This window comes from Kogia breviceps, chromosome 7, assembly GCF_026419965.1.
Source record: "Kogia breviceps isolate mKogBre1 chromosome 7, mKogBre1 haplotype 1, whole genome shotgun sequence".
Taxonomy (NCBI): domain Eukaryota; kingdom Metazoa; phylum Chordata; class Mammalia; order Artiodactyla; family Physeteridae; genus Kogia; species Kogia breviceps.
Window position 1 is genome coordinate 66,862,280 of NC_081316.1, and position 15,453 is coordinate 66,877,732.

Genomic DNA, 15,453 nt, shown 5'->3' on the forward strand with positions numbered 1-15,453 from the left:
AAACCCTCCAGAAAGTAGACATAAAGGGAACTTACCTCAACATAATAAAGGCCATATATGACAAAACCACAGCCAACATGGTTCTCAATTGTGAAAAACTGAAAACATTTCCACTAGGGTCAGGAACAAGACAAGGTTGCCCACTCTCACCACTATTATTCAACATAGTTTTGGACGTTTTAGCCATGGCAATCAGAGAATAAAAAGAAAAAAAACGAATCCAAATAGGAAAGGAAGAATTATAAGTGTCACTGTTTGCAGATAACATGACACTTTACATACAGAATCATAAAGAGGCTACCAGAAAACTACTAGAGCTAATCAATGAATTAGGACAAGTAGCAGGATATAAAATTAATGCACAGAAATCTTTTGCATTCCTATACACTAATGATGAAAAATCTGAAAGAGAAATTAAGGAAACACTCCCATTTACCATTGCAATAAAAAGAATATAATACCTAGGGATAAAATTACCTAAAGAAACAAAAGACCTGTATGCAGAAAACTATAAGACACTGATGAAAGAAATTAAAGATGATACAAACAGATTGACAGATATACCATGTTCTTGGATTGCAAGAATCAACATTGTGAAAATAACTATACCACCCAAAGCAATCTACAGATTCAATGCAATCCCTATCAAACTACCAATGGTATTATTCACAGAACTAGAACAAGAAATTTCATAATTTGTATGGAAGCACAAAAGACCCTGAATAGTCAAAGCAATGTTGAGAAAGAAAAGCAGTGTTGGAGGAATCAGGCTCCTTGACTTCAGGCTATAGTACAAAGCTACAATAATGAAGACAGTATGGTACTGGCACAAAAACAGAAAATATAGATCAATTGAACAAGATAGAAAGCCCAGAGATAAACACATGCACATATGCTCATCTTATCTTTGATAAAGGAGGCAAGAATATACAAGGAGAAAAAAAAGACAAACTCTTCAATAAGTGGTGCAGTAAAAACTGGATGGCTACATGCAAAAGAATGAAATTGGGACACTCCCTAACACCATACACAAAAGTAAACTCAAAATGGATTAAAGACCTAAATGTAAGGCCAGACACTATAAAACTCTTAGAGGAAGACATAGGCAGAACACTCTATGATATAAATCACAGCAAGATCCTTTTTAACCCACCTCCTAGAGAAATGGAAATAAAAACAAAAATAAACAAATGGGACCTAATGAAATCCAAAATTTTTGCACAGAAAAGGAAACCATAAACAAGACAAAAAGACAACCCTCAGAATGGGAGAAAGTATTTGCAAATGAAGCAACTGACAAAGTATTAATCTCTAAAATTTAGAAGCAACTCATGAAGCTCAATATCAAAAAAACAAAAAGCCAATCCAACAATGGGCAGAAGACCTGAATAGACATTTCTCCAAAGAAGATATACAGATTGCCAACAAACAAATGAAAGGAAGTTCAACATTACTAATCATTAGAGAAACACAAATCAAAACTACAATGCTGCATCACCTCACACCAGTCAGAACAGCCATCATCAAAAAATCTACAAACAATAAATTCTGGAGAGGGTGTGGAGAAAAGGGAACCCTCTTGCACTGTTGGTGGGAATGTAAATTGATACAGCCATGATGGAGAACACTATGGAGGTTCCTTAAACAATGAAAAATAGAACTACCACACAACCCAGTAATCCCACTACTGGGCATATAACCTGAGAAACCCATAATTCAAAAAGAGTCATGTATCACAATGTTCATTGTAGCAGTATTTACAATAGTCAGGTCATGGAAGCAACCTAAGTGTTCGTCGACAGATGAATGGATAAAGAAGATGTGGCACATATATACAATGGAATATTACTTAGCCATAAAAAGAAATGAAATTGAGTTATTTGTAATGAGGTGCATGGACCTCATTACCTTGGTCATGCAGAGTGAAGTAAGTCAGAAAGTGAAAAACAAATATCATATCCTAACACATATACATGGAATATAAAAAAAACAAAACCAAAAAACGGTTCTGATGAACCTAGGGGCAGGACAGGAATACAGATGCAGATGTAGAGAATGGACTTGAGGTCATGGCGAAGGGGAAGGGTAAGCTGAGACAAAGTGAGAGAGTGGCATTGACATATATACACTACCAAATATAAAGTAGATAGCTAGTGGGAAGCAGCCCCACAGCACAGGGAGATCAGCTCATGCTTTGTGACCACCTAGAGGGGTGGGATAGGGAGGGTTGGAGGGAGATGTCAGAGGGAGGGGATATGGGTATATATGTATACGTATAGCTGGTTCACTTTGTTATACAGCAACAACTAACACAACAATGTAAAGCAGTTATACTCCAATAAAGCTGTTAAAAAATAAATAAAATGAAATAAAATTGTGCACTCTCAAAAAAAAATACAATTCAATAATAGGGAGACAAAAACCACAATTAAAAATGAACAAAATATTTGACTAGACATACAACAAAAAAATATACCACTAGTTAATAAGCACAAGAAAAAATGCTTAACATCATTAGTCATTGGGGAAATGTACATTAAATGCCTACCACTCAGCAACCACTAAGATGCTTATGATCAAAAAGAGTGACAATATGAAGAGTTGGTGAGGATGTGAAGAAATTTAAACCCCCATACATTGCTGTTCAAAAATGAAATGGCACATCCTCTTTGTTAAACAGTGTAGCAATTTCTTTTAAAATTTAAAGATATACTTATCTTATGACATAGTAATTCTTCTCCTAGGAATTGTCCCAAGAGTATGTAAATGTATGGAATAAAAACTCTTGCATGCATTGCAACAGCATTCATAATAGCTAAAATGTGAAAACAATTCAGTGTCTGTCAACTAATAAACAGGTAAACAAAGTGTTGTATATCTATGCAATGGAATACTGTTCAGTACCAAAGAGGAACAAATTGTTCATACATGCTACAACATGAATAAACCTCAAAAACATTATGCCAGACAAAAAAAGACTACATATTTGTATGATACATCTATTAGAAATGATATCTTATAGAGATGAAAGTAGACCAGTGGTTGCCTGGGGTTGGGAGTTAGAGCAGGGATTGACTGCAAATGGGCACAGGATATTTTGGGGTGATAAAGTATTCTAAAACTGAATCATTGTGATAGTTGCACAATTATGTACATTTACTAAAGATAATTGCACTGTTTACTTATAAAAAATGTTAATATAAATAAAGAAAGCACCATTAAAAATTGGGAGGTAGACAACACACTCAAAATAGCTCTTCAGATTTTAATTCACTGAATCTGAAAGCTACCAGCTAAAACAAAATGATTCTAAGTTAAATACAAAAGGAACAATTAAAGAAAGATTCTGAACAAGTTTTAATGAAAGGGACTAATTTCCCACTCATCAGAACCTACACTAGAACTAAATAATGTCTGATCTACAGTAGGGTTACTTTCTTTTGTAAGTTAAGAGTTGCAGTCTTTCCTGCTAACAAAAATGAAAACATGGCAAAATGTACACTTTAAACATGAGGATTACTGTAAGGAATATATTATTGACCGTGTAATCATCTACCCTGTCCTTTAAATACACAGAATACAGTAACTGTATAGTAACATAACACTTACTCTACAGTAATTTTAACATTACAGGCATTAAAAAAATCAAGAAAGAAAGCCAGCATGAACCTCAGTAATATCTGCATCAGAATCTCAATTTGGAAGCAGTGAGATCAAGATGACAGATTAAGAGGATATGGAGTTCACCTCTCCCCACAAACATATCAAAGTAAATATATATGTGGACCAATTCTCACTGAAAACTAACTGAAAACTAGCAGAAAGACCCCTGTTCAACCAAGACTGTAAGCAAGAAACATGTAATTGGGTAGGAAGGGAAGAGTAGCAATTGGGTTGGGACATGTGCCGTTGAGAGGGGACTCAGAGGAAAAGGCAATTACTTGAACAGACACTCAGATGAGTAACCTGGGGAGTGAAGAACTCAGAGCTACAGACTGGGAGTTCCAGTCCTGAGGCCTATGTGGAGAAGACACACTCCCTTGTATAGTGGGAGGTCCACTGCAACAAATAGAATGGTAAGGAAAAGAATGGACTCTGCTCCTGAAAAATGAACATATGCAGGTTAGCCCCAGAGGCAGGTCAGAGACAGGTCTGCTCTGGCAGCTGCTGGGGATCCAGAAACCGCCTCTCAGTATACCCCAGCATGAGTCAAGTTAACACCCAGTCCTGCTTACTCCATGCCATGGCATGGCACTGCATCTAGGGTGGGAAGAACCAGAGAAGACTTGACCATGGGACACAGAGGCAACCCAGTCCCAGGGGACCCAGTCCCAGGCAACTCAGTCTCAGGTGGGGCAGAGGTGTCCATTTTGGCACTTACTCAAGCAGCACCTCAGAAGAAGCCCAGGTATCTGATGGCCTCCACTCAACCACAGCTAACCTTCCAACACACACCAGGAATCTACCCAGGACCCCATCAGCCCAGGAGAGAAGCTTCACACAGGATGGGGATGGTGGAAGCAGAAGACAATGACCACCTGTGAGTGACAAAGGGGGCTTGCAGCAGAGGCTGCATCTCAGTAGAGCTATAGACACCTACACATGCTGCACATCAGTCCTCTGCCCCCGGACCCTACTACTTCAGCTCCTCTGAGGCAAAAGTCCCTGGGCAGAGAGAGGGAAAAATTACACACTTAAAAGGAACAGAGCCAGCTCAAGGTCAACCCTCAGGTTTTCTGCTCCAGGAACTTGAGATCAGACCCCCACCTCTGACAAGGCAGTAGTGGCCACTGAGCAGAGAAGAAGTTCCACTTCATGCCCAGTGCTGGCTCTAGTCCCTCTACCTGGATCGCCATCCATCAAGGTGATAGCTACCAGCACACATTGAGGAAAGACGTAATTGTTGTCCATGTCAAGTCCAGCCCTCCCATCAAAGGCCTTGGGCACACATAATCTGCATAGAGATGATTCCACATAAGAAAATCCCTTCAAGACTGAAATAGGTAACTGTTTCAACTAAATTAATAGAAGTAGAGAAAGTTAACTAAAATGAAAAGGCAGAGGAAATACTCTCGATTGAAAGAGCAAGAGAAAACCATTGAAAAAATAAATAATGAAACAGAAATAAACAATTCACCAGATAAAAAATTGAAAACATTGGTAATAAAAATGTTAACTGTATTAAGGAGAAGAAATTTTCTAAACAAGGAACTAGGGAATATAAAAAGACCCAATCAGAAATGAATAATTCAATAGCTGAAATAAAAAACACACTATAAGAATGAATAGCAGACTAATTGACATAGAAGAACACATAAGTGATCTGGAAAATAGAATAATAGAAATCACCCAATGAGAAAAGCAGAGAGAAAAACTAATACAAAAAAAAAAAAAAAATCAATTCAAGAGATCTTTAAAATAACATTAAACATTCCAAAATTTTCATTACAGGTGTCCAGAAAATGAAAAGAGGGAGAAGGGAATTGAAAATGTATTTGAAGAAATTATGGCTGAAAACTTCCCAAATCTAAAGAAGGAAACAGATATCCAGATACAGGAATCACAGAGAGTTCCAAACATGCTGAACCCAAAGAGACTTACACCAAGACATATCATAATTAAAATAGCAAAAGTTAAAGATAGAGAATTCCAAAGACAGCAAGAGAAAAACAAAAATTATATACAATGAAACCCTCATAAGTCTATCAGCTAATTTCTCTACAGAAATTTTACAGACCATAAGGTGTAGCAGGATATATTCAAAGTCCTGAAAAGGAAAAATCTGCAACTTGGGACACTCTACCCAGCAAGATTATCATTTACAATAGGAGAAATTAAAAAAAAAAAAAACTTTATATAAAAGCAAAAACTAAAAGAATTCATCAGTACTAAACTTACCCTAAAAAAAAGTTGAAGGGTATTCCCTAAATGGAAAAGAAAGAATCTACAGGAAAGGGAAAATCCCACTAGGAAAGACAAATATACTGTACAAATTGAAGATCAACCACTTAAATAAGCCAGTATTTAGATTAAAAGACAAAAAGCTGTAAAAGCAACTATAACTACAATGAGCAGTCAAGGGATAAGCATGAAGGTGTAAAATGTGACATCAAAAACACAAAATTGGGGGAAGGGAATAAAAAAATGTAGATTTTTAAAAATGTGTTTGAGCTTAAATGACTACCAGTTTAAAACAAGTAAATGTAATTATTGGTCAATATATGTGAATCTTATGATAACAACAAATTAAAAACCTACAGTTACATATACCAAAATCAAAAAGAAACACAAACATGTTGCTAAAAAAAAATCATCAAACCACAAGGGAAGAAACAAATGAAGAAATGAACAAGGAAGAACTACAAAAAACAAGTAATAAAATAGCAATAATTACATACTATCAATAATTACTTTATGTATCAATGGACTAAAATCTCCATTCAAAAGACACAGGGTGGCTGACTGGATTGAAAACAAGACCCTTCAATATACTGCCTACAATAGACACTTCAGGGTGAAAGACACACACTGAACTGAAAGTGAAAGGATGGAAAAAGTTATTTCATGTAAATGGAAATGACAAGGAAGTAGGGATGGCAATACTCATATCAGACAAAATAGACTTAAAACAAGGGCTATAATAAAACAAAGAAGTGCATTATATAATGATAATGAGATTGATGCAAGAAGAGGATATTATACTCATTAACATATATACACCCAATACAGGAACACCTAAATATAGAATGCAAATAGTAACAGTCATAAAAAGGAGAAATTGACAATAGTACAATAAGAGTAGGGGACTTTAACACCCCACTGACATCAATAGACAGATCCTCCAGACAGAAAATCAATAAGGAAAAAGTGTTCTTAAATGACACACTAGACAATTTGGACTTGATAACTATAGGACATTACAACCAAAAACAGCAGAATACACACTCTTTTCAAGTGAACATGGAATGTTCTCCAGGATAGATCACAAGCTAGGCCACAAAACTAGTCTCAACAAATTTAAGAATAGAAATTATATATGTAATTTTTTCTGACCATAAAGGTATGAAACTAGAAGTCAGCTACAGGAAGAAAAATGGGAAAAACACGAATATGTAGAGATTAAACAACATGTAACTAAAAAGCTACTAGGTCAATGAAGAAATCTAAGAGGATGTAAAAAGATAGCTCAAGACAAAGGACAATGGAAACACAACACTTCAAAACCTATGGGAACAATTCAGGAAAAAGACAAGGATGCCCACTCTGACCACTTCTATTTAACACAGTATCAGAAGTCCTAGTGACACAATCAGACAAGGAAAAGAAATAAAAGGAATGCAAATTAGAAGGTAAAAAATTAAAACTGTCCCTATTTGCATATGATATGATTCTTTACATAGAACACGCTTAAGACTCCACCTAAAAACTATCAGAACTAATAAACTCAGCAAAGTTACAAGATACAAGAGCAACATACCTAAATCTGTTGCATTATATACACTAACAATGAAAGATCAGAAAGAGAAAGTAAAAAAAAAAAAAAAAAAAAAAAAAATCCCACGTAAAATTGCAGGAAAAAGAATAAAATTGCTAAGAATAAACTTAACCAAAGAGCTGAACAACTTATAGTCTGAAAACTATAAAACATTAATGAAGGAAACTGAAGATGATACAAAGAAGTGAAACAATATCCCATGCTCTTGGATTAGAAGAATTAATATTGTTAAAATGGCCATACTACCGAAAGCAATCTACAGATTTAACATAATCCCTATCAAAATACCTATGATATTTTCACAGAATTGGAACAAATGATTCTAAAATTCATGTGGAACCAATAAAGACCCCAAATTGCCAAGGCAATCTTGAGAAATAAAGAACAGATCTGGAGATATCACCCTCCCAGACTTCAGATTATACTACAAAGCTACAGTAGTCAAAACAGCATACTACTAGCACACAAAAAAACACACATAGATCAACTGAGTAGAATAGAGAGCCCAGAAATAAACCCATACTATGACAGTCAATTAATCTATGACAAAGGAGGTAAGAATATACAATGGAGAAAAGACAGACTCTTCAACAAGTTGGTGTTGAAAAAACATATAAAACAATGACATTAGAACATTTCCTCATACCATATACAAAAATAAACTCCAAAAATGAATTAAAGACCTAAATGTGAAACTGGAAACCATAAAACTAGAAGAAAACATAGGCAGAACACTGACATAAATCAAGCAATATTTTTCTGTATCTGTTCCCTAAGATCAAAGAAGTAAAAGCAAAAATAAACAAATAGGACCTAATAAAACTTAAAACTTTTTGCACAGCAAAGGAAACCATCAACAAAATGAATATACGACCTATGGAATTAAAGGAAATATTTTTCAAATTATATGACCATCAGGGGGTTAAAATCTAAAATATATAGACAGCTCGTACATCTCAGTATCTAAAAAACAAGCAGCCCAATGAAAAAATGGGCAGAAAACCTGAAAAGACGTTTTTTCTGAGAAGACATACAGATGGCCAATGGGACATGAAAAGATGCTCAACATCACTACTTATTAGAGAAATGCAAATCAAAATGACAGCAAGATATCACCTCACACCTATCAGAATGGCTATCATCTAAAAGTCTACAAATAACAAATTTTGGAGAGGATGTGGAGAAAAGGGAACCATTGTAAACCATTGGTGGTAATGTAAATTGGTGCAACCACTATGGAAAACAGTCTGGAGGTTGCTCAAAAAACTAAAAATAGAATTATCATATGATCCACAATTCCACTCCTGGGTATATAAAAATGAAATTACTAATTTGAACAGATACATGCACCCCAATGTTCATAGTAGCACAATTTACAACAGCTAAGATATGGAAGCAGTTCAAGTGCCCATGAATAGAAGAATGGATAAAGAAGATATATACAGTGGAATATTACTCAGCCATTTAAAAATAAAATAAAATGCTGCCATTTGCAGCAATGTGGATGGACCTAGAGAATATAATGCTTAGTGAAATAAGTCAGACAAAGAAAGACAAATACTATATATCTCTTATATGTGGAGTCTAAAAAATACTACAAACAAATGTATATGCAAATGAAAATAGACTCACACAGAAGGAAAAGAAACTAGTGGTTACCAAATGGGAAAGGGAAAGGAAAGGGGCAAATTAGGGGTATGGGATTAAGAGATACAAACTATTATGTATAAAATAGATAAGCACCAAGGATATATTTTATAGCACAGGGAATTATAGCCATTAACTTGTAATAACTTTTAATGGCATATAATCGTAAAAATACTGAATCACTATGCTGTACACCTAAAACCAATATAATACTGTAAATCAACTATACTTCAATTAAAAAGAAATCTCAATTTGTCTAACCTACTTTAAAAGGTAGTTTATTGTCAGGGAGAAATTCTAGAGAAAAATAAACAAAAATTAAAATTAAAAATCTCATTTATAATTATAAGAGCAAAGAAAATTCCAGATAATTTTGATTGAAGTTATTGTACATCTATGTTCTATAGTGCTCATTTATAGAAAAAGTCCTAGTGTCATTTTGTCCATCACTAAAATATTGTTCAATATTTGAAATTCTCTAATAGAATATTATGATCTGAACAGAGAAGGAATGCTCACATTTTCCCAAATTAAATTAATTTTAAGTTGAAGTCAAATAATGTATTCTTAACAACTGGATGAAATTTGTCTCTCAGCATCATCATGGATTGGTAAGATTAATAAATATATTTTAAACTTTTCCATCACCATGTCAGAAAAATGATGGACATATGTCTAGAAAAGATAAAGGAGCATTGTGGAAACTGATTTGACTACAGAAAATCAGAGGTTAATTCTTCCTTTAGTCTTTTAAAATTATCTCCTGATATTTGTTTTGCAACTTCTAATTAAGAAGGCAAATGTGATGATATTTCTGGGGATTGAAAAAGAAATGTGTTGTTGTTATTATGCTTCTCCTAAGTTCTAACCTTGAGAACAAAAGTGAAGATGAATAGCATGCCATTGCTGTATCGTAAGGATGATGTATTTCAAATGCTGGACTCCTTCCACAATGTTCTTTGAAGCATTGCTACTAAGGAAAAAAAATGTTAAAGGAACTCATATTATTTATTGATTCTCAAATCCATTGCTGTTTTAGGTTTTGCCTAAGCTAACCAGTCCATTTTATTTTGGAAACCACTGACACAACAAAGTGCTGTAACAAGTGAACATAAAATATATTAATAGACACAGGTAATAAAAACTTGATTCCAAACTTTAGTGAATCTGAAAAGGAGACTAGGGCTTTTAAAACAATGCTAGCCTATAAATAGAAAAGCAGATTCAAACAAAGCTGCTACAGGATTTGTGACAAATGGTTTTCTAGTCATTATTAAGAAGACAAACCCAAGTCGTATTTTGTGAAGATGTTAGGTAGAGTTGATATTTCTCTAAAATTATTCAACCTACTGGTTTCCAGTACTAACTTCCATAAGGCAAGAAGAGAGGAGAATGGATAGGAGGAATGTGACAAGAGGAAAGGAAAAAAATAATAATAATAGTGGTAGAAGTAACAATAATGAACATTCATTCAACACTTAACCCTGAAGGCAAAGATATAATAAGAATTTTACATGGATTGTGTCATTTAATCTTCACAAATAACTTTCTGAGGTAGGCAGCCTAATTTTCAGAGAATTATTATAACTTAGTCTTGATAATAGGATGAGCTTTTCATGGTTGAAAGATCAGATTCCCCTCTGCCTCTCTTTGAAAATGCTTCAGTTGTCTCTCAGTGATATTTTTGCTTTTGGTAACAAACACTTATGTCTTTATAACTCATTACTGCAGAATCAAGATGTAAATTCTTTGAAACTAGGATGACGGCTACCTCACCAAATTGCTTACAAGAGTGTTCTACCTTTAGTTATATAGTTAACACTAACTGGCAACCAAAATGACAAAGATCATGGTTTAGCAAAAGCATTACAGTTCACTCTGCAAATGATTTACCATCATTCAGCTGTATGATTAGCTCTTGTTTTTGTTGTTTTTCTTTTTGATGGCAGGGGTGGTAGTCCATTGGTATTAAGTGCAGAGCTAAATAGTTAAATTATAATGAAAGCCTTCACTGTAGACTAAAGAATAAATATCTTACATTATTGAAAATTAGAACTTTCTTATCAAAGCCCAATACAAAATTAGAAACTCCAGATAACATGGAGTTATTAATAAGACCAGCAATTATGGGAAAAATAATGAATATCAAGGCCAAATTTATCAACAGGATCATAATTTTTAACCCTGATTTTCTTCTTTCCATGTTTTAGGAAACTATAAATTTGGAATTTGGAACATAATAATTCAAAAATATTACTCATCTGGTTAAGATTCCATGCCATAACTTTATTGATTATAATTTTATTTGGGCTAACGGTAGTCTCCCAAATGTCCCATTGTGGCAAACCCAGGTGAATAAGCAGAAATGCACAGAGAATGAGGGGATTGCCATCCCTATTCTAACTAAAAATCTTGCCTATTGTTTTATTTTTAAACTACCACTAACATGTTTAAATTATAATTGCATCTTCTCAATGAGCACAGTTCCTTATTACTGGAACTGGCAGGGGGCCTTGACATCTGAGTCATCATTTCACTGTGTCTATTTCTTACTGTGGTATACAAATTAAATAGATATACAAGATGAAATATAGGGGGAAAATCTGAAGTAGTAACTTTAAATTGAATTAATTGTCAAATCTACAAAATATATGAAGCAATCAACATTGGTAATAATATATTCTACTTCAGGCACATTTTCAATAATATTAACTTCAGTTATAAGGCCAAAAATGCTTCAAACACTCCTAGCCAAATATTGTACTTCTATAAATCAAAACCAATAGCCTTAATATTCCCTAAATTTAAAAGATAGAATAATTCCAGTGTCTTCTCTCAAGAAGTGAACATGTTCTAAAGAAATGTCTCTTTTTCAACACTAAAATTTAATTAGAAGTCTTGAGATAGTCACTTGATACATTATTCTGCATATTAAGAAAATAATAGGATGTAAAACAGATGTTCTTAGATTATGAAATTTAGAACATAACATATTCAAAATGTAGCTAGCTTTTTACCTATATTTATGCAATATTTAAGAATAAGGCAAGCAATCCCCATAATGTTGATATCAGTCTTACTATTTCTCTCATAGTTTGACTTCAAAAGGTGGAAATAGTCATGGGTTTACAATATCCCGTTTTTAGTGAGTCTTATCATTTTTGTAATTACTATGGCTAGTATTAATAAATGTCTTCTTTTTATATAATGAAATAAATTAATGAAAGAGGCAGACACTATGCAAAATGGCTGGGAATAAGGTCAAATCTTTTTACATATATCCAGGGACCAGTAATTTTCTAAATGACACTCTAGGCTCTCTTGCCTAAATAATGACAGGTACTGCCATCATGTAATTTACTAAAATAATTATGTAATCTCCTAGTTCCCATCACCCATATCAAGTCCATAGCCACTTACCTTGTCTTTATTCTCAGTTCCAGAAGCCTCAGGCTTGGTTCTAATCACAAATGGCGTGGACAGTCGCAGCAGAACCCTTTCGAAGGTGGCATTAACCTTTGGAGAAACAATCTCAAAGCAGTCCTCAAATCTGAGCACTTTGTGAGTGTCACATCGGAGCTGCTTCCTTAGGCCTTCCCCCAACTGAAGGACTGTCATGTGGGGGTCAAACATCAAATGGAAAGGGAAGGCTCTGCAGAAGGTGTTGATGCTAATTCTGAGGTCCGTAGGAACTTGGGAGGTTCCCTGTGGAAGGTTCTTCGTGATATGAGTATTTTCACATTGTTTGATAAGAAAAGTAAGACCATTACAATTGCCTGGGTTTGAACCATCAGAGCACAGTTTCTCATTTGCAACCTGGTCCACTTCTACATCCAGCTGATAGATTTTCTTTCCTGCAGCCTTAATCATTCCAAGCATTGCAAACCCCACAATGTGGTGAGGGTGGAAGTAGTGCAGCATAAGATTACCTTCAGGGAGCTCTTTGCATAGGAATGATGGTGACTCCAGAGTGGCCTGTTTTCCAAAAGAAGTTCTAATGTGTTCCAACAAAGCATCAAAGCCATTAAAAAAGTCCTGCAACGTGCCACCTACAGCTCGAAGGACTCTCTCATTCTCATCAAAGCATATATTAAAGAACTCCTCACCAAATCTTTCTTGAATTTCCTCAAACTTCAAACCTAGAGGTAAATGGAAGCAAATGTTAATAAAGTAAAATACAAATAATTGAATTCACAGCTTTTTTAATGCTTACCAGAAGAGGTAGCTAGTGAGAGAAGCAAGAGAGGTATTTCCCTTGGGTACACAAATTTCCCAAATAGGTTAAGTCATTCATTTTGAGTTAAAGAAAGTAAATTTCAGTTCATTTTCTGGGTGCTTCTAAGAAGTTAATGAGCATAAACTGTTTTGTTGTTGTTGTTAAATAGACTTTATTAGTGCAATTTTAGATTCAAAGCAAAACTGAGCAGAATATAAAGATATTTTCCATGTACCCCCTGCCCCCCCCCACACACACAACCCCCTCCCCTGGCAACTATTGATATTGTGCACTACAGTGGTACATTTGTTACAATCAATGAACCTACACTGACATAACATTATCACCCAAAGTTCATAGTTTACATTAGGGTTCAATCTTGGTGTTGTATATACTTGAGTTTTGACAAATGTATGGTAACATGTGCCCACCATTATAGTATCACACAGAGTAGTTCTGCTGCCCTGAAAATCCTCTGTGTGTCACCTATTCATTCCTCCCTCCCCTCAAACCCTGGAGCATGAAGTTTTAAAATGCTGCTTATCTAGTTGTTCTCTTTTCTTTTCAATACTATACTCCATTTGCTGTAATTATCATCAATAATATATTTTCCTTAACATTTTTTCTCATCATTAAAGAATTTTAAGAGACTATTATAAAGTTGTTTATTATGTTCACTCAATATTACTATTTTACTTATCACAATTCACCTGTTAAGTAGGAAATATAACCAGAGAGGGAATCTATGGTACATGAGCAGAGAAAAGCATCAGGTTTTCTTGCATAAACAGAAGTGTTTAAAATAGTAATCTCTGAGAAAATCATGCAAGTCAGCTAGACCCCAGGAAGTGAGAGACAAAACAAGGAATTTAAACTGTGGAATGATTTGCATTCATTCTTTCACTCACAAAAATGAGAGCAGACAAAAGTAGAGTAGGAATCTGACCAGACAGAGTTAAAAGTCTTTAAGTTTTCTCCTTTCATACTTATTCCCAGATGCCATGGCAAAAGGAGATCTACCTTATAATAATGGTTATAATAATAAATAAATAAATAAACAAACACAATGCATTATATAGTAATTAGAAGCAGGATCACATGTAATCTAGTTAGATCCACCCTTGAGGGAGAGTACAGCACAGATAAAAGAGTTGAGTCTGTATCCTAAAGAAAGCTTCTATGTTGAGTCACCCTAGTGCTTCTCCTTTGACATTGGCTGAAATCAGTACATGTAGTTTACATATTCATATTTTATTTCATTATCTGTCTCATCTTACAAGGAGGTCCTGAAAATCAGACAGGAAAAGACAGGTCACTTTGTTAGTATCCTGTTAGAATGCAAAGTAATCTAGGCTGTCTATGGCTTAGTTTGTTGTTCCTACTTTATTATTCCCTATGAGTTCTCTCCACCCAGAAGTGAGGGGATAAAACAGTTAATAATATTGTTTTAAAATAGAGTCCAAACACGTCAAATATTTTTTGAGAACTTACCATAGAGTCTAAATGTTGTGAAAGCCAAATTAAGAAGTTAGTTTGACAAAGAAATTCTTAAAATCCATGTGAAATGAGAAATAGAAAACTTAAGTGAAAATCAGTCCCGTTATTAAGAAGCATTTCACATTAATTTTAGTTTCATAGATCTGATGTTCAAGAGAAGCTGAGAAAGTCACCTACTAGGATAAAAACATCACTACTCATCTCACATTGTAATGTTACAAGATTGAACTTCAACATATGTTGCATTCACTAACAATAATGCCAGCCAGAATTGATTATAATAGCAGTTTTCTAACTAGTTCCCTGGTGTGAAAGAGAGAAAACAAAATAGATGATATCCACTGCAATTTGGCTCCTGTTCCAACTGCTCCATTAAAACTGCTTTTGCAATTATTTAAACCAATATATCCTCTTTTGTCATTATCTTACTTAACTTTTTTTTTCCTTTAGTTTGATAGTGTTCATCAACTCTTCCTCCTAAATTGCTCTTCTCTCTTGGGTTATAAACCATTCTCCCCTGGTTTAATTATTAGCTGTCTGAAAAGCCCTTCACTAAAACTTCTTCCTATACAAAATCCTTACATCACCATCACTATAC

At 34.5% G+C, this 15,453-nt stretch overlaps 1 protein-coding gene across 2 annotated transcripts in view; it reads right to left on the reverse strand.

The window, feature by feature from the left end:
• GUCY1A2 (guanylate cyclase 1 soluble subunit alpha 2) overlaps positions 1 to 15,453 on the reverse strand; it is a 477,302-nt gene that overhangs the window by 359,161 nt on the left and 102,688 nt on the right. For both annotated transcript variants that reach the window (XM_067038547.1, XM_059070801.2), the window contains exon 4: positions 12,563 to 13,281. In XM_067038547.1, the coding sequence (XP_066894648.1) occupies positions 12,563 to 13,281 (719 nt within the window). The remainder of the gene's footprint in view (positions 1 to 12,562; positions 13,282 to 15,453) is intronic.